The 21,181-nt window shown below is 41.6% G+C and overlaps 1 protein-coding gene across 1 annotated transcript; it reads left to right on the top strand.

Annotated features, from left to right (window-relative positions):
- The first annotated feature begins 669 nt into the window (after positions 1-669).
- nfkbiz (nuclear factor of kappa light polypeptide gene enhancer in B-cells inhibitor, zeta) lies at positions 670-20,872 on the top strand. Its single transcript, XM_012823289.3, has 12 exons — positions 670-1,679; positions 1,892-2,001; positions 2,332-2,368; positions 2,456-2,553; positions 3,008-3,531; positions 4,428-4,533; positions 4,931-5,077; positions 13,486-13,549; positions 13,965-14,134; positions 15,794-15,904; positions 17,589-17,756; positions 19,808-20,872. The coding sequence occupies exons 1-12, from the start codon at positions 1,502-1,504 to the stop codon at positions 19,859-19,861; spliced, it is 1,767 nt and encodes a 588-aa protein (XP_012678743.2). The 5' UTR covers positions 670-1,501; the 3' UTR covers positions 19,862-20,872.
- The last annotated feature ends 309 nt before the right edge of the window (positions 20,873-21,181 follow it).

Here is a 21,181-nt window from a genome sequence, read left to right as displayed (position 1 = left end):
TTAATAGTTTCTATAGTTTATGTAGGATAAGTATATAATTGTGTTATAGATTGCTACTTTGAAACGGTTTCACTCTTTTATTGTGAATACAGGTGTCTGTGATATACTTGTAACATGAAACTGACTCGATTAATACAGTCACCCCTGCAAATGCATAGTCAACCCTCGAGACCAACAGAGTTGTTTGATTCTACCCGACCAAAAAAGCTTCAGCATCCTCCTAAAAAGCTGCATGACCAGAGAGTAGTCTAGTAGCCTACAGATGGAGACATTTTAAGACAGATGAGGAGTTGATCTACATCATGCTAATTTTTGTCTGAACAGGTAGGCTAAGCAATGAACTTCAGCTAAGGTTATCTAACCATAACTAATTTATCACGGCTACTAATAGGTATTTTAAGTAATTTCAACATGTCCAGTGGTAGGCCTACGTGTGCGGTGGGGTTATCAAGGCTATGTTATCAAGGCTAGCATTTGAACCAGCTGATGAAGTGATCCTATGAGCTGGTTTATAATTTGCAAACAATAGAAATCCTGAAAATGTATACATTTTGGTCTACTTATAATGTAGGACTTGTCGCTTGCCATTGTGAACGTTTAATGTTGAACTCGTCTTGCGCTTGTTCGTGTAGGTTCAGGATCCTCAATCTGGCAACTCGGACGAATTTCGAGTTTGGGAAGGAGGGAGACAACGCTCTCCAATATTAAGAATTTTAAATGCAGTACCAATTTTAAACGCTCGGTGTCCTGTGCTCCTTCAAGCAGGGGCAGTGATCGGGGCTGCACATAACCATATGGACCCATCAGGCCGGAAGACGCGGAAATAAGTCGCAATTTATCGCAAAGGCTTATTTTCTGTAATTTCATTCACAGTATGTGGTAAATAAGAAAATATGAAGTGTTGCGAATGGCGGTAATTAGATTGTGGATTTTGCGCTGAATTCACACATCGTGGAATCGCAAAAACTTGAGGGACTGTATGGTTATTACCACTCGATATATATTCTTTTTTTGATTTAAACGATATTCATCCAGTCAAGCAAAACAAATCGGTGAGATAATGTACGTAATCTAAACCAAATACGCTATTCATTGTAGTTATTTATCACCATATTACAAAGGAACAAAAAAACTATTGAGATTGTGACTGAAAATATACCAGAATCAGAAGTTTTTTTCAATGCTTATGTCACGGAAGCCATTCCACTAACTTTTTGATTTTGACCGAGATATATTTCTCTAAAAACGTCTATGAGAATCCCATTTATTTCGCCCAGAGTTGGGATCGCTACTAGCAGGGGGCGACTCGATTACTTTCCCTCCCTATTGGAGGCTGCGACAACCTAAACTGTGATGTCAGTTTCACTCTCCTTTCTCCTCTGTCATTGGTGTTAAATTCCCTGGCATTAGAGGAAGTAGGCTTAAGATAAACGTCTGGTGAATACCTCCGCGAATAACGAGGAACTGCCTAGTACAAACAACACCGTGAGAAGTGGACGCAATGATCCTCGACGGGTATTCTGGTCACCTTGACAAGGAGACCAGGGCCATTACAACTCCTGTAAATACCTGGTCCTTCCATGGGCATTTATCTGCCCCAGAAGAAACGACGGAAAGCTTTGGTCGTCATCCTACTTCTTTGGCGTATGTTGACTCGGAGAAAACGTTGAGAAGTGGAGGTAGCTATTTTAATCTGCCGTATGTTACCCTTAGAATAGCCTGTCTCTATTATAGCTCCTGTGTAAATAAATAACGAAGAGTGAAAATGTTTAAGGCGTTAGGAAAATAACAAACTAGACTTATTTGTGGGTTTGTATAGACACTATGAATTGGTAATAGGCTATTATACTAAGCACGAGAAGCCTGTAGTTACTCAAGTTTGTCCAAACAGATGAAACAGCGTTGTCTGCCACACGGCAAGCCCCTGGCTACCAAGGAGTACGCGTCAAGAACACAGTAAAGGAATTAATAATACAGAAGCGGCATGGTGGCGACATCCAGGTAAAATAACCTCATCCCACCTCAATCATTAGGCTATTAACCTAAGAATCTAAGACAATTTCAAATCACGACCAACACAGCCTACTCAGACAATCACAGGTAAACAGTGACCGTGCTTTGTGATGAAGGAGATTGATAGATTTTTTTGATAAGGTATTTCATTTTGATCAATTTGTATGTATTGTGAACTGGCATATCATTTTGTAGTGGAGAATTCAGATGTGAATATTACTCTGCACATTACAACAATGTTATACGTTTTCCTGGCCAGCGTTAACAGTCTAAATCTTGTAGATAAGTTTTGATTTGTTTTTTTGATGACTTTTACAGACACTTCCAGGACAAGAAACTGAAAGTGAATACCCAGGTATGTGATGTTGATATCAACATGTAGGCTACTGTAATATTATATACAACCTATTCATACATAAACTCATGCCTTCTTTTCTTCTAGTTTTGACTTCCATCCTGCAGGTGAAAAAAAGACCGTCAGTCAACACACTTGCCCCTGTTCAGCCCAAAAGACCTTCCACAAATCACAACAATATAATGGTAAATAACTCCTTTACAACAATATAATGGTAAATAACTCCTTTACAACAATATAATGGTAAAGAACTCCTTCACAACAATATAATGGTAAAGAACTCCTTTTCAACAATATAATGGTAAATAACTCCTTTTCAACAATATAATGGTAAATAACTCCTTTCACAAGTGGAGTTGGTCAGGAGCAGTCTTATGAGGGTTCTATTACCTTTAGCAGGGCTAAGTATTCATTTATGCCTGTGGTCATTGAAGGTATATTCTTGTTTCTTTAACAACTGCAATTGCTAAACAATTAACGATGACACAGCATGATGCATGACAAAGAGCAGTCTTATTTGCTTTAATTCAATAGTGTAGACTACATTTTAAACCTCTATGATGCTTAAATTATTCTTATAGTGGCCATGATGAAGTTGCAGCCTGGAGTCTGAACTCTTTCTTTTTTGTCTTTTTCCAGTCCCTGCAGAGATATAATAATGTGAGCCCAGCCCTTCCTGAACTCATGATCAGTATGCTGCAGCGCTCCCCTCTTTGCACAGACACTGTGATGATACAAGATGGACCCTCTCCTCTCACCCTGCCACTCCTGGACAATGAGATCCTAACTCCATTTCTTGCCAGTTCCAACCACTCCCTCTTTGCCCCAAGTTCTCAGACTCAAACTCCTGAAAGGACGTCTTCCTCACCCTTCCCATATAAAATCTCCCAGTCGCCGCCACTCCTCCAAGAGAGCCCTACCCAAGTGTCTTTCTCCCAGTGGCCCCCACTCCTCCAAGAGAGCCCTACCCAAGTGTCTTTCTCCCAGTCGCCCCCACTCCTCCAAGAGAGCCCCACCCAAGTGTCTTTCTCCCAGTCGCCCCCACTCCTCCAAGAGAGCCCTACCCAAGTGTCTTTCTTCCACTGGCAGATCCAGCAGGAGGGGGAGAAACTGGCAGGCATGACCACTGAGCAGTTAACCTCACAGGATGAGGACGGAGACACGTGAGTGGAACTGAAAAAGACCAAGAGACAGAAAAATACACAAACTTCAATCTATGTTGAGATTTATTTAACATACTACAAAACACTAGGGTGCTATAAACAGAGCTAAGGAATAACCAGTGACCATAGTCATCAGTGGCGGCTCCTAGGGAAAGCCAGGCTTCCTCAAAATGAAATGACTTTAATAGTCATATAGTCTGTTACAAAAGTCTATAACAATACATGTGAAAAATACTTGAATTTAACATTTCACATCATTATATACATTTTGATAATATCTTTACTGTGATGGGGGTGACAGGAACACTTGTCAATGTCAAATCATAAGCTTCTGGCTTCATGTAGGCTTGCATGTGCCTAAATGACCTCAGGCCTGCGTGTGTGTGTGTGTGTGTGTGTCCTGTGTCGCCTCCATGTATTCACGTGTGTTGCAGTGTGCGGTGTGTCGCTTGTGCGATTAAATTATTATTATGCTGCAAAGGAGGAGGAGCCAAACGAGGGCAACGCCCACTTGGCCTCCTCTCACACAAAAAAAAAAAAGAAATATTAGCCAATCACTGTTGAGTATTCTGAATTCTGACTGAACTATGAAAGAGAAAGACAATGCCCTGTGTGTGTAGAGAACGCCAGGAATGTTTGGCTTCCATATCAATCCAACCTGGTATCACCTTCACACCAGTCAGGTCAGAAATAGTCATGGCAAGATATGATGATCTATTAACCTGAATGCCATCCATTGATCCATTGTCAATAAAATACTAAATACCTAAATAAATAATGAACCTGCCCTACAGGCATCATTGGCTGTTTTGACCACGTACACTGTGGGCAACTCATAGGCGTGCTGAGAGCTATCAGGTATTCTCCTGGCCAATGTGTTCTCCTCTGTCTGACAGATTCCTTCACATTGCTGTGGCACAGGGCAGGAGGGCTCTGGCCTATGTGCTGGCAAAGAAAATGGCTGACATCGGAGTGCTGGACCTGAAAGAACACAACAACCAGGTGATATGTGCCACACATATATTTGACAGAAAGACAGGATTTTGGTTGAACTGGAATTAAAATATAGTAGAATATGAATTGACTGTTTGCACCATAATGAATAGCATTATGTAGCACACATAGTATAGCTTCATGAATATTTCATACAATAGATTGTTTAGTTTGTGGGTAAATGGCTTCATTCCGATTCTTTGTCACTTCCTTAAAGCAGCATTAAGGGGTTTTGGTCAAAAACTAGCGATCTAACGTCCAATATTGCTCTGCTAAAAGGCTTGCTAACATGCTAACTCTAATGCCAAACCACAGAACAGCATAGTGCATAGCCCAGATGGCCAGTTGGAACAGCAGCTGTGTTTTTCTGTCCTTCACTTGTCACAACTCTTCATTTGTTTGTCAGAGTGCACTCCAAGTGAGCGTGGTGGCCAATCAGCACCTTATTACTCAGGACCTGCTGTTTCTGGGGGCCCAGGTGAACACACTGGACGTGTGGGGCCGCTCCCCCCTGCATGTCTGTGCAGACAAGGGCCACATCCACACTCTAAAGGTAAGGACCAGCCTGGAACACCAGCAGGAAACATGGAAGACTATTGAAAACCCTCAGATAGTTTCGAAAGTGTATGTGTTTGAATTCCATTCTGTTTTTCTCAGGTTTATGTCCCCCAGTTAGGCTGAATAATGATCCCAGGTCAGGGTATCAGATGATGTCCATGCTGAGGCTTACGTGGCTTCAAACACACTTGTTTTGTCTTTGTGGTTTAAAGTTCATTTGAAATAGTTTGACGTTGGATCAATGCAGTCTTGGCAAAGGAATAGTTGAAGTTGGGGACTGAGAGGAGTTGGTTTGGGGATGACCTGAGTGACCTGGGGCCAGAATACGAGATTAGCAGATCAGTTTGGATTGTAGAGGTCAGCCATTAAGGGCTTTACATTTTATTTCACAGGTAGCCAGTATAGCTGAGCCAGAACAGGAGTAATGTGTTCTCTTTTCTTTGTTCTGATTACAAGTCTGGCAGCTGCTTTCTGAACCATTTGTTGTCTAGCCAGGTTGGAATGGGTCAACCTCATACACAAGAAGTTAGAGAGATATCGTAATTTCCCAACTATTAACTGCCGTTTCGAAGTCGATTTTGTAAAATATCTGCAGCCCTGTGGTTAATAGTCGAATGTTGCCTATGAATGGGAATGTATTTTTTTTCACCTGGAAGTTAGTAACATGCACAGTAAATCTTCCAGGTAAAGCTCTCCCCCTTTCACTTACGAATCGCATTAATGTATCAGGTAGACACAACATGGGCTAGGTAACAAATTATCATTCACACTCAGTCTTCCATAACGAGAAAGTAACAGGTGCTGCTTTTTCCCACCTGACTGTTTTGAAGAGAATGCTACAGGGCGTGAACCTCCGTGACTCCAGAGAGGTGTGAACTATACAGGATCTCATGCCAGTTAGCCTAGCATCTCTATCTAAAGGAACCATCTTAACAGTTACCCTAGCATCTCTATCTAAAGGAACCATCTTAACAGTTACCCTAGCATCTCTATCTAAAGGAACCATCTTAACAGTTGCTAGTTTCTAGTGTGTGTAATATGAATTCATTTTAATATGTGTGAATATGAGCTTGTGTTCATATGAAGCTGCACAGACACCCAGAGGGGGCTTTATTGCACTATCATCCTCGCACACTTACGGTGACGTGTCTTCATATTGAGGGTGCTTTAGTGGCTGCACTATCATCCTCGCACACTTACGGTGACGTGTCTTCATATTGAGGGGGCTTTAGTGGCTGCACTATCATCCTCGCACACTTACGGTGATGTGTCTTCATATTGAGGGTGCTTTAGTGGCTGCACTATCATCCTCGCACACTTACGGTGACGTGTCTTCATATTGAGGGGGCTTTAGTGTCTATCATCCTCGCACACTTACGGTGACGTGTCTTCATATTGAGGGTGCTTTAGTGGCTGCACTATCATCCTCGCACACTTACGGTGGCGTGTCTTCATATTGAGGGTGCTTTAGTGTCTATCATCCTCGCACACTTACGGTGACGTGTCTTCATATTGAGGGTGCTTTAGTGTCTATCATCCTCGCACACGTGTCTATCATCCTCGCACACGTGACGTGTCTTCATATTGAGGGTGCTTTAGTGGCTGCACTATCATCCTCGCACACTTACGGTGACGTGTCTTCATATTGAGGGTGCTTTAGTGTCTATCATCCTCGCACACTTACGGTGACGTGTCTTCATATTGAGGGTGCTTTAGTGTCTATCATCCTCGCACACTTACGGTGACGTGTCTTCATATTGAGGGTGCTTTAGTGGCTGCACTATCATCCTCGCACACTTACGGTGGCGTGTCTTCATATTGAGGGTGCTTTAGTGTCTATCATCCTCGCACACTTACGGTGACGTGTCTTCATATTGAGGGTGCTTTAGTGTCTATCATCCTCGCACACGTGTCTATCATCCTCGCACACGTGACGTGTCTTCATATTGAGGGTGCTTTAGTCGCTGCACTATCATCCTCGCACACTTACGGTGGCGTGTCTTCATATTGGTTTCAATGGGCAGAGTGGCAGACAATGAAGCGGTTTGGTCCTGTGACAGTGACCATGGGCTCCAGTCATGGGCTGATGTCCTCGGCGAGTCTCCCCTGGGCCCTCTTGCTGCTACCAGGGTCTGAGCGCACCGCGGTAACTGGCCACCGCTGTTCCACAGGACGTTTAAGCATGTAGAATGTAGAGTTCCAGCGAGTTGACACATCTTGGGTCAGTTTGTGTTCGGTAACTTTCTGTAGGAGTTGCTTTTCTTGAAGCGCTGCTGTGGATTTAGCACTTTTTTTTAGGTGACCGACTAGGTGCCTTGCAGCTGCTATGGTGCGACGGCTTATTTTATGGTGCGACGGCTTATTTTATGGCTGCGTTAATGCATAATTGCAGGGTGTGCCCAACACAACAAAGCCCTCACACAGTTCCCCTGGACGGATCGCTGGTTAACATGTCTGAACACAGAATCATGTTTGCTGTGTTGTCATTGTTGCCACAACTTCCTGGAATGTCATATGAGCCCATGACTTTGCTCAGTCTTGTTTGCGTTGGTGTGACTCTCCAATCTCTTTTGTTTCTAAAGGTCACCAGTCGTTTGTAATAAAATTGGCATTCGTTGTCATGTAAGCTTCCATTTGCCGTGACGTCCAAATGTCAGCAGTGAGACTTCCTTAATGTGCTCCATAACCACCTCTCTCATTAGCTCATTTTTGACCGTGACTGCATACCTAGTGGTGTCTCTCTTTTTTGCATAAAGAGTTTGCATTTCCCTTTGTAAGGGTTGTCCTTCAGAAGTCTGAAATGCTGCCATACTTTCGACTTGAGTCTTGAGTGGTTCTGCCTTGTCTAGTTCACCAACCACTCCACCTCAGCTTTCAGCTTCTATCACCAGTTAACCAGTCCGTGTTGTTGCATGGATTTCTTTTTTCAGCAAGCCTGCAAGCTTGCCCTTCTATCAGTTTTATCCTGTTACTGTAATGCACACTGTCTGACAAAAGAAAATAATCTCAGTCGACTGACAGGTCTCCGACAGAGAATTAGATTCATCAATTTTCAAGGAGCAGTCTTAATCTCACTAATCACAATTACATGCAAAATAAAATGTTGTGTTTTGAATTATCTTAAAATGATCTTACATCTTTTGTTATATATAAGGACAGGTCCAAGAAAGAGGGGGTGCTTCTGTACCCTCAGTACTGGCACCTCTTCATAGTGATGCATGAGAGAATGAGGAAATCTCATTATTTATGCATTAATTCCCCGTCCTCCATGCGTCTCTTCCTCCCCTCCTCCATGCGTCTCTTCCTCCCCTCCTCCATGCATCTCTTCCTCCCCTCCTCCATGCATCTCTTCCTCCCCTCCTCAATGCATCTCTTCCTCCCCTCCTCCATGCATCTCTTCCTCCCCTCCTCCATGCATCTCTTCCTCCCCTCCTCCATGCATCTCTTCCTCCCCTCCTCCATGCATCTCTTCCTCCTTTCCTCCATGCATCTCTTCCTCCCCTCCTCCATGATTGGCACAGAGGGAGGAGATGAGATGAGACAGAGGGAGGATTGACAAATAAGATAGAGAAGTACCCCTAGTCTGGAATGGATATACTCTTAACCTTTAACATTTGAAAGACATCCTGTAAATAGTTGAAATGGGATGATCAACTCTATGGATTTGTACTGTTATGTAGCGTCTGTCCTCTTCCAGTATGTATGTGTATATTTGTGTTTGGTGTTCACTCTTTGCTGTCATGTGTTATACTCTTTGCCATAGTTTCCCACAGAAGATTGGTAGTTCTTCGATCCTAACATACTGACACAAGCATGTGACTTGGTTGCATAGTGTATTACCACTTGTCCTCTGCTCTCATCAGACTACTTCCTCATAACTGATTCTGCTGCTAATCTATTGTATACTTCCTCAAAGCACTGAAAAACAGCTCAGGGGAAATTCCCTTTTCTGGTCCAACAGGTCTAACAGCATCAGAGTTTCAGACCAACGCACCTGTTATCAAGTTGTTGACAAGCTCAGCCCTCAATTATTAACTCGTGTTCAAGTCCAACCTGCTGGTGATGCATACATCCCTGCACGCCTGGAGCAATTCTCTCCCACCTGTTGGGCTGTTCATCCCCACTTCAGCTGCCTTACACGACTTATTGGATGAATCCGCTAAGCTATTATTTGATTAACTACAGCATAGATACATACAGATTTGAAAGAAAATCATTGATCTTTTATGATCTTGTCAATGTCCTAAACTCCTGTGAACCCGCTCATAGGTGATATATAGGAAAGTTTAAACTGGAATAAACCCTGACCCCTAATAGAAATCAGCATCCAATCCAATACTGCCATGCATTGACACTTGAGTGGAGCCATGCGCTCTAGAATCATTCAGACATTGTCAATCCACCAGTTTCTTACAATTCTAAATATGTTAACCTCAATTGGCTGTTGTAAACAATAAATGAAATGAATAAAATACATGAATATTGGCAGCTGTTGAGCTGACTGCTCTGTTGCTTGTCACAACAACAAGGGAGGACTTTTTTTTTCTCCTCCACACAGCCTAGGAGGTTTGTTTTTCCTCCCTTTTGCCTGAACTGCCTGAGAGTTCAAAGTGCATTAAAGCCTGAATCTAATGCAATATTTTAAGTGCTAGTCAAACTGGGTTTAATATCTTTGTACCTTGTAGCAACTGCGCCACTATGCTTTCCCTTCCCCCATCCGGTCCCGCCCACTCAAACTGCGTTCAAGCCTGCGCCCTTTTCTCTGCCACAGACTTTGCCCCTGCCTTCCCCCTCCAGGAACTGTGCAACCACCTTATCAGATTTCAACAGGACACCATATCAATTTTATATAGAACAAAATTGTTTCTTAATTCTATATTCTCCCTTTCCCCAGCCAGGGCTGTGTCCCTGTGTCCCTGTGTCTCTGTGTCCCCGGCTCTGTGTCCATGTGGCTCTGTGTCCCTGTGTCCCTGGCTCTGTGTCCATGTTGCCCTGGCCCTGTGTAACAGGACACTACATTCATTTTCAGTTTTTGTACCTCTGCTTTCTATATGCACTTGTGTGAACCTTGTATGCTGCTGGAACCCTATTGTTTTTGTTCTGATTATTATTAGAGGTCAAATCAGGAAAGACTACAGGCACCAAACTTGGTATATAGGTTTCTGAGCTACGAGAGAAATTGTAATAACCTTTGCATGACTCTAGGAGGTGCTAAAAACAAGCAAATTTACACTTTCACGTCTCGGGTGTGAATGGCCAAACTAAATGAAACTTTATAGATAGATGATTGTTATGATTGACATAATGGCATATAAAAGCCATGAAAGTCTGAAACAAATTGGGGGCACTCATCACATTCATGTTTTGGCTCATATCTCTGCGACCGCGTGGGTTAGAACAAAACATTGGTGCCTGTATGACATATCATTTCCCAAATCCGATGGGCCGATAACCGCCCATTTCCACCCACAAAATCTCACAAAACAGGAGGGAAAATAAACTCATCTGAGGCCCTTCATTCAACTGATACAAAATGTGGTGTGCTTTAGCTCCAGACTATGCTGCTTAAAAAGTTGGGGAAAAAACATTTTAGATTCAAAATCAAAGTTAAGAAATGTTAAGGTGTGGCCTCGATTAACTCTTATGCCAATTGCTTGTCATGTATAGGTTGAAATGTACCCAAAGTTGACACAATCTTTGGATGCACGCCAAATTTCATATATTTTGTCTATAGGGGGCACTAATTGACATATTGCAATATCTAAAAAAAAGAATTAAAAAGAGACATTTTGGAGAAAGTTAGTTTGGGCAAGTAACCATAAAATAAGCGGAATAATGGATAGCAGGGGCAGAATATTATTAATGTTCCATCTCAAGCTGTTTGAGTTTGACCTTTAACATCAAAATGTGCTTCTGGTAGGACTTTATTGGTAATAATAATATAACTATTGCTGTTATTATTATTAAAATGTTTAGACCTTTTAAGATGTGGTAATGGGTATGGCCAAAGGGAGGCACAAATTCTGATTAAATTTGGACACAACTTGTAAGTGTTTATAATTTTTCTAAACATATGATGCCACAATAGTAAAAGCTGTTCAGTACACTTTATTTGAGGGGTCAAAACATGATTTACTCAGAAGCACTTTATTTGAGGGGCCAAAACATGATTTACTCAGAAGCACTTTATTTGAGGGGTCAAAACATGATTTACTCAGAAGCAACTAATGCTTCTTTTGTGTCCTCACTGGTATGTCATCATTAAATAACACCTTGTTCATCAGTGTTAAAGACGGGCCAATTCACTTTCACTTTAGTTGAGGGGCCACAAACATGATGAAGTCATGCTCAGTTAGTGATTATGAGTGAGTGTTTGGATTTCAACAGAATCAATGTGCCACGTGCTGTGAACATGTGAACACATGAACATGCTTAATTAACCAGAGATCACGATGATTTAAAAACATTAGTTCTCACATTCATTGATGTATTATTCTAGTTTGTATGCACGTATGAGATCATGTGGGTTCTTGTATATTTCCCTGTTAATGTAAGACGTTTTACATGCATGAATTCCTGATAATTCATGTACCATAATTGTAATTTGACCCACAATGGACAGTAAACCAAATGGTTCACCAGCTCCTTCTAATGGCAACAAACTGATGCTTAGTCAATTAGGATTTCATGATGTGCTCTGTGCCGTGGATTTGGTTCAGTGGTGCAAATACATCATGATCATCCTTAATAATTCATAATTCATGTACTTACTAGTTAATACTAGTATCAAGATTCAAGTGATTCTCACCATGATCCAATATAAATCAAGGCAGGGCAATGAATACTCATGAATACTAAAGAATAGAACAGGGACTACAGTTGAGGCTCTTGCTCCAGTGGGTATGGCTGCTCATCAGTCTGTCTGGAAGGCTGGCACTGAGGAGAGGAAATGAAATGATTAGACTACAACAGTATGTTATTGTTTTCTGGACTAGTTTTTTGACAGAGTGATTTGGAAAAGAAATGATAGTTTCTATCTGTGCATTAACTGATGTCATTCATACGGTCAAACCTTAAGTGTGTGTGTTTTTCATTTAGCCCAAGAAAAACCAATAGGTGTTCTCCACCTACCAATCTCCTGATTTGGGTTTGCTGGAGTTCTTCTGTGGTCTTTCCTCAGCCAGTCAGTCTCTTCTGGAGATCTGGGATGTGGCCATACGTCTTCTCTGTCTTGAGAGTGTAGAGACTTTATCGTCTGGCATTCTTTTTGTACAGTCTCTTGTACCTGAAATAAGTCTGAAAGACATTTGCATTTCTGTTTGTTGAGACTAGATTTGGAGGAGATGACTGGACTCCAGCCATCTTCTCAGCTCTCCTCTCCTCTGCAGACCGCTCAGGCAGATTTGGTTCCCCACAATGAGGACTCCATGGCCACATACCTTGAGAACATTAATGTGGATTTAATCCATTACATAGACAAGCATGGAAAAATGCATAATGCATATATGAGTATATTCATTCTCATACCCTAGTTGGTATACAAGAGCACTGCATAGTTATATCTAAGGAATTCATAGCATGTACTGTATTATCATCACTCATAAACTAATTGCTGGGATGGAACTCAGCGTCAAGGAAACCCAAGGAGCGGATAAACACGGTGGCGGAACTGGTCGTCTCGGGCGGTAGTTTCGTCCATGTAGCGACGGGACCAGACACGGAGTGAGGGGAGTGAAGGGTATACAGTATATAGGGAGTGAATCAGGTGTGTGTGAAGGTGTGATTAGGAGATGTGAATGCAGTGCAGCTGGGATGGTGAATGATGCTGATGACATGCAGCTGGGAGTCAGCAGGAACGTGACACCCACTCTCCCCTATACCCTTCTGCTTTAACTCGACTAATACTATTCAAAAGGGCAAAAGAAGAGTGATATGTCATTCACAAGGAGGTAAACAGGAAGTAGAGCTACAAGCACATGACTGTGGAGCCCCTATCTGATTGTCTTCTGTAACTCTGTGGCATGATGGCTGTTATGCTACATCTAAAGTCACCGCTTGCATTTAGCCTCAAGGCTCTGGCTCATTTTGGACAGCCACCAACTTTTGTTTTTGTGAAAAAAATGCTTACCGCTTCATCCATGGGTCCCGCTTCTACAGCAAGATGAACTCTCTAGAAATAGAAATGTCACCAACTGGACCAACTTGTGTAACACAATTTCCTTAGAACTCCCATGTTTGTGCCCCATTCACACCCAACAGAAACATTGGCTTACACACCTCATGCATGGACATAATGTTTTCTTCTTGCAGGTGGAGTATGTGTTGCCCTAAATACTGAAATCAGGCCCACATAGTCAGGAAAAACACCCGTAATTCCTCCATTTCTTGCTTTTTTGTCTCTAGGCCATACAGAGATGTATGCAACGCAGCGGCCAGCAGATACATGTAGAAACTGTGAATTATGATGGTGAGTGATGATTGAGTGAGATGATTAGTGTTGATTAGTGATGATTGAGTGAGTTGATTATGATGGTGAGTGATGATTGAGTGAGTTGATGATGATTAGTGATGATTGAGTGAGTTGATTATGATGGTGAGTGATGATTGAGTGAGTTGATGATGATTAGTGATGATTGAGTGAGTTGATTATGATGGTGAGTGATGATTGAGTGAGTTGATTATGATGGTGAGTGATGATTGAGTGAGTTGATTATGATGGTGAGTGATGATGAATGGTGAAGTGGTGGGTGGTGACCACAGTCCCAGTTTGCTACACAGTACATACTGTATGTGCAGTCTGTTCTTCTGATGGGCATCGACAGCACCCTAGTGACTGGTACACTCAGCACTTTGTCATCTTTTTCTGTCCTCTGTTACCACAGGTCTGACTCCTCTACACACTGCTGTCCTATCCCACAATGCTGTGGTTCAGGAGCTGGCGCAGCGTGAGGGTCCCGTGTCCCTTCAAACGATGGCGTTGGCACAGAAGAGAAAGCTGCTGCGGGAATGCATTCAAGTTCTGATGGTGATGGGGGCCTCTTATGGGACAAAGGTGAGAACCATGGTCCACCCCCGCATGCTGTAGATGGTAGCATATTACTGAAACCCTCACCCTCACAGACAAAATCATGTCATAAATATGTAATGGTCATAAGGTTCTTATCAATGTCCTGTGTTCATTGGGGACCAAACACCATGTACCTTTTCTTATTATTATTGGAGGGCAAGATAGATATGGAGTTTGTCAGAAAGGTAGGAAGGAGAAACAAGGTCAAGCCTAGGCAAGGTGGAAGGTTGAAATAGAAAGGCTGATTTGAGAAATGAGGTAGCTGAAGAAGCAATGGAAATGAGTAGATGATGAACAGAGAGAATGTATTAGTGTATCGCAGGCAGAGGTGAAGAGAGAGAAGGTATTAGTGTACTGCAGGCAGAGGTAAAGAGTAGACTTGCTATGTTAGGGAGGGCGGAGCTCCTCAGACAAAGCAGGAAGAACAAACTAGGATTGCATTCAACAAGGATCCATTTCATTTTGTGAGAGAAAATGGATCCAATAAAGTTTGTAAAGTCTTTATTCACTCAAGAGAACATGGATCCAATACAGTTTGTGAAGTCTTTATTCAATCAAGAGAACATGGGAAGTTTGAGAGTTGAAAGAAAGGACCTAGAGGAGTATCTTCACCTGTTACATAGAGACAATCAGGCATGTGGTTCTCGTGTTACAGCGCATTCCTCTAATTGGAGAAAGAGGTTCAGCAATGGACGATGGCCATGGCCAATGGAGAGGTGCAAGAGGTTTTGGCTTGTGCAAGGGGTGCATCGTCTCTAGGCCCTGAAGGGGGACCTTATCGTGTCTATATAGGAGCGTCGGATGTTTTAAAATATCTAGAAGCTCAAGGTGGTTGTATGAAAAAAAGGAACAATTCAGAGGAAATGCATTTTCATTCCAAAGGAGAAGAAACACAGCGAACATAGGACAGTTCTGACCAAGGAGGTTGGTCTCCTATCTGAAGGTAAATAAGACAGATATTTCTGTGCAGAAAGTAGGAATCCTAGGTTGATGTCGATGGACCTCCATGTTTGGATCTCGCGAACGCCTTTGGATGGGTGCCACACAGTCTGTTGTAGAAGGCATTCAGCTACATTCAGGTCCCTGAGAAGATTATTGAATTCAATATGTGGCCTAAAACATGTTACCCATTACAGTCCAAAATAAATTCTCCAGAATGCACGGGAGGCTGTATCAATGCCAATAAAAATAACGTTAGATTGGCATGGAATCTAAGGGAACACTTTCTTTTTTTACAGGCTCAAAATCACATAAGCTACCCTGATTAACAATATAACAGTCAGTTCAAAGGGATGTGGTAGGGCATTTTCAAACAGGTCTGACAAACTACAATTATTTCTTAACAAATGAAATAGTTTGACAGAAGAAGCACTGCAGTTTATTCCTTGTAAAAACCCACTGTGATGTAGTCATCATCTTACATTGTCATTTCGTCAGGTTTCTGGTATCCCTGGAGTACTGTCATGACAGTTACTTGTGATAATGACACCCAATAGGATCTACCATGATATGTTATCCATCTTATGACTGGGGGTTTAAGTGAAGTGTAGATCAACAACTACTTACTTCTCCAGTGTTCCATAGCTACATATGATTTCCACCTGACTTGCATGTAATATTGTCTTCATGGTTTGCTTCCTCTAGGAGGGTAAAAGTGGACGCACAGCACTGCACATGGCAGCTGAAGAAGCCAATATGGAGTTACTATGCCTGTTTCTTGAGCAGCCACAGTCACTGTCTGTCATTAACTTGAAGGTGAGCCATATTAGTAGTGAACGAAAAAGAAATGGACATTTGTGAAAGTGTGGGTTATCTTGAATGTTGTCAGAGAAATAGGGTCTTGCAGTTTTAAGTGCACCAACCAGTACACCTGTCCAGAACCAGTTCTGTCATCATGTGGACACCCAGGTACCACGTGTAGTATTTGCTTGGGGAAGTGATGACATCAGGATATGTTGTGGTAAGAAGAGAAGCTAGTGGAGGGAGCATGATATGTTCTGCTGGAAAACCTTAGGTCTGGCATTCATGTGGATGCCAATTTGACATGTGCCACCTGCCTAATGTTGTGGACCAAGCATACAACAATGCTTTTCTACAGGTTGATTAATAAAGGCCCCAGGACCAAGCCCTGGGGGACACCACAGGTCAAGGACGTTGGTGTTGAGGTGTAGTTTCCAATGGCAACAATGAAGCCAACCCAATGTTCCAGTCTGTGTAGTAATATGATTAAGTGTCAAAGGCTACAGTAAGGTCCAGTAACACATGGATTGATGTTTTGACTGTATCTGTATTGAGGTGTATGCCATTTAAAACTGTAATGAGAGCTGTTTCAGTGCTATGATTAGGAAACCTGACTGAAAGTTATAAAAATAGCCATTTTTGACGTTAAAAAGGTTAGTTGATTAAAAACTACCCTTTCAATGGTTTTGCCAACAAATGGTTGGTTGGTTATGGGCCAGTAATTGTTCAGTATGGAAACATCTTCTTTTTGAGTAGGGGTGTTATAATACCATCTGTTGTTTACAAGCACTATAATCCTTTCTTCTTACCTGTATGTCTCCAGTCTGTGTTAAAGCCAAGGATGGTGGTTAGAGTATGGAATATGTCTCAGTGAGCCGTTGCATTTGTGATAATCTGTTGTGTTCTTGTGAGCACCCTGAGCCATCTTATTTGCCAGGGATATCACATTTCCCATAACAATCAAATGAAGAAATGGTTTATATTCCCTCCTCCTTGCTCTCTATTAGGCACCGGCCCTACACCCAGGGTGTCTTCTCTTGTCAGGGATGTGGGCTCTTGTTCCGGGGCAGTTGTGTGGGTTTGGAGAATGCAATCAGCTGGCCTCTGAGGTAGACAATTCCCAGCACAACAAATATTAAAAGTGCCTGGAGTAGGTTAGAAGTCAGTTTAGCCTCACAGTCAATATTTCAATATTTGCATGAAAAATCAGCTCGGATGGAATGCTTCATCAGAAAAAAAGTGGAAATGCAAGCAGCAGCATCCCAGGCATGTAAGTGCCCACGGGGACCCAGGTTTGAATCCAACCCACTGTCCTTTCCCAATCCCAAGTCTACTCATTTCCTGCCTCTATTCACTGGAGAAAAAAAACAGCTGAACAGAAAGCACACACAAATGAGGCATTTTACTGGAGCTACTGCAACAGCCCCATCATGCCCAGTGGTAACTCTACCCTGCACTCTACAGGACCTAAAGGATCTTCTACTAATAGGTGCTTTTCCACTGCAGGAAACTGGGCACTTCCCAAGTGGCTTGAGCATTTCCAGGAAGGGTCCCCTGATCAACCCTTTCAGCCTTTCAGTTCCCTTCATCTGTATTCACCTGTCTATGGTTCACTTTTTCATCTGTATTGCCTTTCCTTCTCTCCCTTATCCCTCCCCTTATTTCTCTCCCTAATCCTCCTTTTTTATTCTCCTTATAGGCATATAATGGGAACACAGCCCTGCATGTAGCAAGTTCACTCCAAGGTCGTATACTACAGGTGGATGCTGTGAGGTTGCTGATGCGTAGAGGAGCTGACCCCAGTGCCAAGAACCTGGAGAACGAGCAACCCGCTCAGCTTGTGCCAGATGGAGAGATAGGAGAACAGGTGATCTATCTATCAATCAATACATTCCTTTTTTCCCCCATCAGTCTACACTCAACACTCCATAATGTCAAAGCAAAAACAGGATTTTAGAATATTTTTTGCAAATGTATTAAAGAGGAAAAACTGATTCCGACCCTCTACTCAGTACTTACTTGAAGCACCTTTGGCAGTGATTAAAGCCTCAAGTCTTCCTGGGTATGATGCAACAAGCTTTGTCTACCAGGATTTGGGGATTTTTTTGCCATCTCAGGTTGGATGAGGACCATCGGTGGACAGCCATTTCAAGTCTCTCTAGAGATGTTAGATTGAGTTCAAATTAGGGATGGGTATGATTAATCGAGTACTTGCAAGTGGCGGCAATGATCGGTCATGACTGCACAATAAATGCTTCAATGGACATCAAATATATGTATCTTGACAACAGTTAGAGCTGATCGAACGATTTATTAATTTCTGACTGGACAAGTAGCATTCTATGAGTGAGGATATCCTGGAACAACCTCACTTAGACTCTTCACCGCTAGTAATCACTCGACATTTGACATACTTCAACCGGTTAATTGTAGGACGACAACTTTCCATTCATTTCAAAGCGAGGGGAGAATTGCAGTCAGCATTTTATAACGTGACATTTGACAGTTGTCGAGTGAGGAAAGGGAGAAAATGGAGTAAGGGAATGAACAAGGTAACGTAAGTCATTGTTTGGCAATGCTTGACGCCGAAAACTCAGGTTGTAAATATTTTTGAATGGAATATCCAAGTAGGCGTCAATATGCCCATTTTTCTTGTTGCAATTTCACATTGTTATCTAATCATGACGTAATATGTCAAGGTTAATTCATCACTATTAATGAAGCAATAAGACTGCCATTCTCAGGGCTACTTGAGCATCTGGACTGGATTTGATTGTAGTCGAAAAATGGTCGGAAAGAAAGAGCTTTCTTCACAAACTTGTCAGTCAGTTGTTTTGAGAGCTTTCCCAGTTGGAGGCTCTTTAGTGAGTTGTTGCTACATCTGGACAGGAGAGCATTGCAGTAGTCTAGTCACATAATTCTACACAGTAATAAATGCGTGGATTAGGTTTTCTGCATCTTGAAGGGATAGGACTTTTCTGATTCTACCAGTATTGCGTAGATGAAACAATGATGTCTTGAAGACCTTTTATTTCGGTCCCAAACTCGACTCTCACTTCATCCCTTTCTGCGCTGGCCATTGCTTTCTCTGGAGGGATGTTTTAATACTGCACCACTTGGCAATGAACTAAAGTAAATGTGCACTGACCTAGTGATGTATAAAGTAAAAGCTAAAGTGTAACCTACCAGACATTTGACGATGATTTCTAAAGCAATGTACTGTTTGAAGCGCAAAGCAAAATTATTTGTTTGGTTATTCTCAATAATAAATGATAAACCAAAGTTTATGATTGAAGAAGGTTTAGATTGATTAGACTGAAAATTGGCATGCTTTTCTGTAGGCAAACACTTTCATGTTGTTTCTTTTTAGACACAATTTATTTTCAAGCTGTACTTTGCCATTCTGGTTTTTAGGTGGTTTCCAAGCTGTTCGTGGCCCCACAAATGAACATGTAGTTCTCAGCAGGCAGACATAACTCATCATAATACATGTGTTCAAATTCTGGGGGTTAGCTGTAACATTCCTGGTTGTTATCATAAATCCACCCCCACACTTGAACACTATTCAACATCCAGTGATTGAAAACACCATTGCCGTATTTCCATATCATTTTAGGTCAAAGTGGGCCAGCAGCTGGTAAAACCATTATAACACAAAAAGATTAGTTGGCAAGTTAACCTCGTTAGCCAAGAATCCTACAGCTGAGCACTGGGTCTACGGCTTAGCTCAGTTAATTTCTAATCTGGTGATTGTGCAGACCAGTCCATTAAAGACAGAACCTAGAGTTGTGATTTGGACTATTGTCCTGGAGCGTGAAATTTCCACAATGTCTGGGTTCTTATTAAATCATTGCAGATGCCTCTGTATCTCTGTCTCTGGTTGACATTCCCTAACGATGTCTTTTTGTTCCCTTTTAGGTTCGTTGTATCCTGAAAGGCCGTGGTATACAGGTTCGGACAAGCCTTCTTTAGGTTTTGACTGCAATCTTTCCTCAGAAACACTGTCAGTGAGACAGTCAGATGTTTGTACAGTAACCATTTGCTCACACAGGGCAGATGTGAGTTGTTTCTATGAAACAAACCCATTATTGTTTGCTACTAAGTAGTAGATGGAGACATATGGACAGTTGTTTAGTTTGAAATCCAAAAAAGGGGACAAGGAAAATGTTAGAGATTGAGCGAAAGACATTGTACATTTTCTAAAAGTTTAAAGTCCCCATTCAGACAAAGTCTGAAGAGCTTTCCAAATATAGCCCCTTCTGGTTTATAGAGAGAACTATAAATAGGCTTTGAGAAAACATTTTGTTTATTGGATAAAACATCATTTTCCTTTTATTACAAGACAACAAATATATGCAGGAATCTTAAAATCAACTAGTTAGTGCATTTTCATGAAAATCTCAAAGGTCTGAGTTGTATTCAGTAGCATTCTTCTTGTATAGTCTCTGTATCAGCGTTCAAGTTTCCAGGTGCTTGAGCAGTGAATCAGAGGAACCCAAGCTTTTTCTTTTTTTTTTTTTTAAGTTGATACAAATATGATTAAAACGTGATCAACTGTATGCAATAGGTTCATCAATAGGTTTTTTTTACTAAAGTTTTGGGATTGGGATCTGAGATTGTGGTGGTGTGCTTATATAAATGTAATCTTTGAGGGTGGAGGTCAGAGTGTCTCAGAAAGTTTTAGACATAAAGAGACATTGAATGATGTGTATTGAGGTATTGTAGGGATGAGTAGAGCTGTGTAAGACTTTGAACACGTATCTTATTGCTGTGAGCTTAACTGAGTAAAAGTAAAAGTTCTTAAAGTACATTTTCTAAATAAATAATGATTTATTATTATTGTTATTTAGTAAATGTTAATAATGAATGAATAATTGTATTCAACAGTTCCTTAATTGTGGTGGAGGGAATTACACACTTATACATTGTATGCTTGTATTGCTTTTTTCATTGACACCCAAATAAAAACATTGAAGAAAGACATTTATTTTGTCTTAAGGTTTTGTGGTCAAATGTAATGTTTGCAACCTCTGGACGATTTATCTTCTCAAGTTCCTTCTTCCATTTTCAGGTTTGGGAATTTGCAGTACCGTGACCTTTTAATTTGCATATAATGCTGACAACTGCCTTTTGGAACTGTAAGCATCACATAAATCTGGTGCTCATCTATGGCTTTTTGTGTAATTAAATAATTTCTTCTTTTAGCTTGTATTAATTTAACTTTGCTATGTGTGCTTCAACACAATTGTATTGCCTTAATAACTATCAAGTGACCATGAAAACAGATATAAG

This window comes from Clupea harengus, chromosome 21 (genome assembly GCF_900700415.2).
Source record: "Clupea harengus chromosome 21, Ch_v2.0.2, whole genome shotgun sequence".
NCBI lineage: Eukaryota > Metazoa > Chordata > Actinopteri > Clupeiformes > Clupeidae > Clupea > Clupea harengus.
Note: the sequence above shows the minus strand (reverse complement) of the source record. Positions and strands in the feature narration are given on the sequence as shown.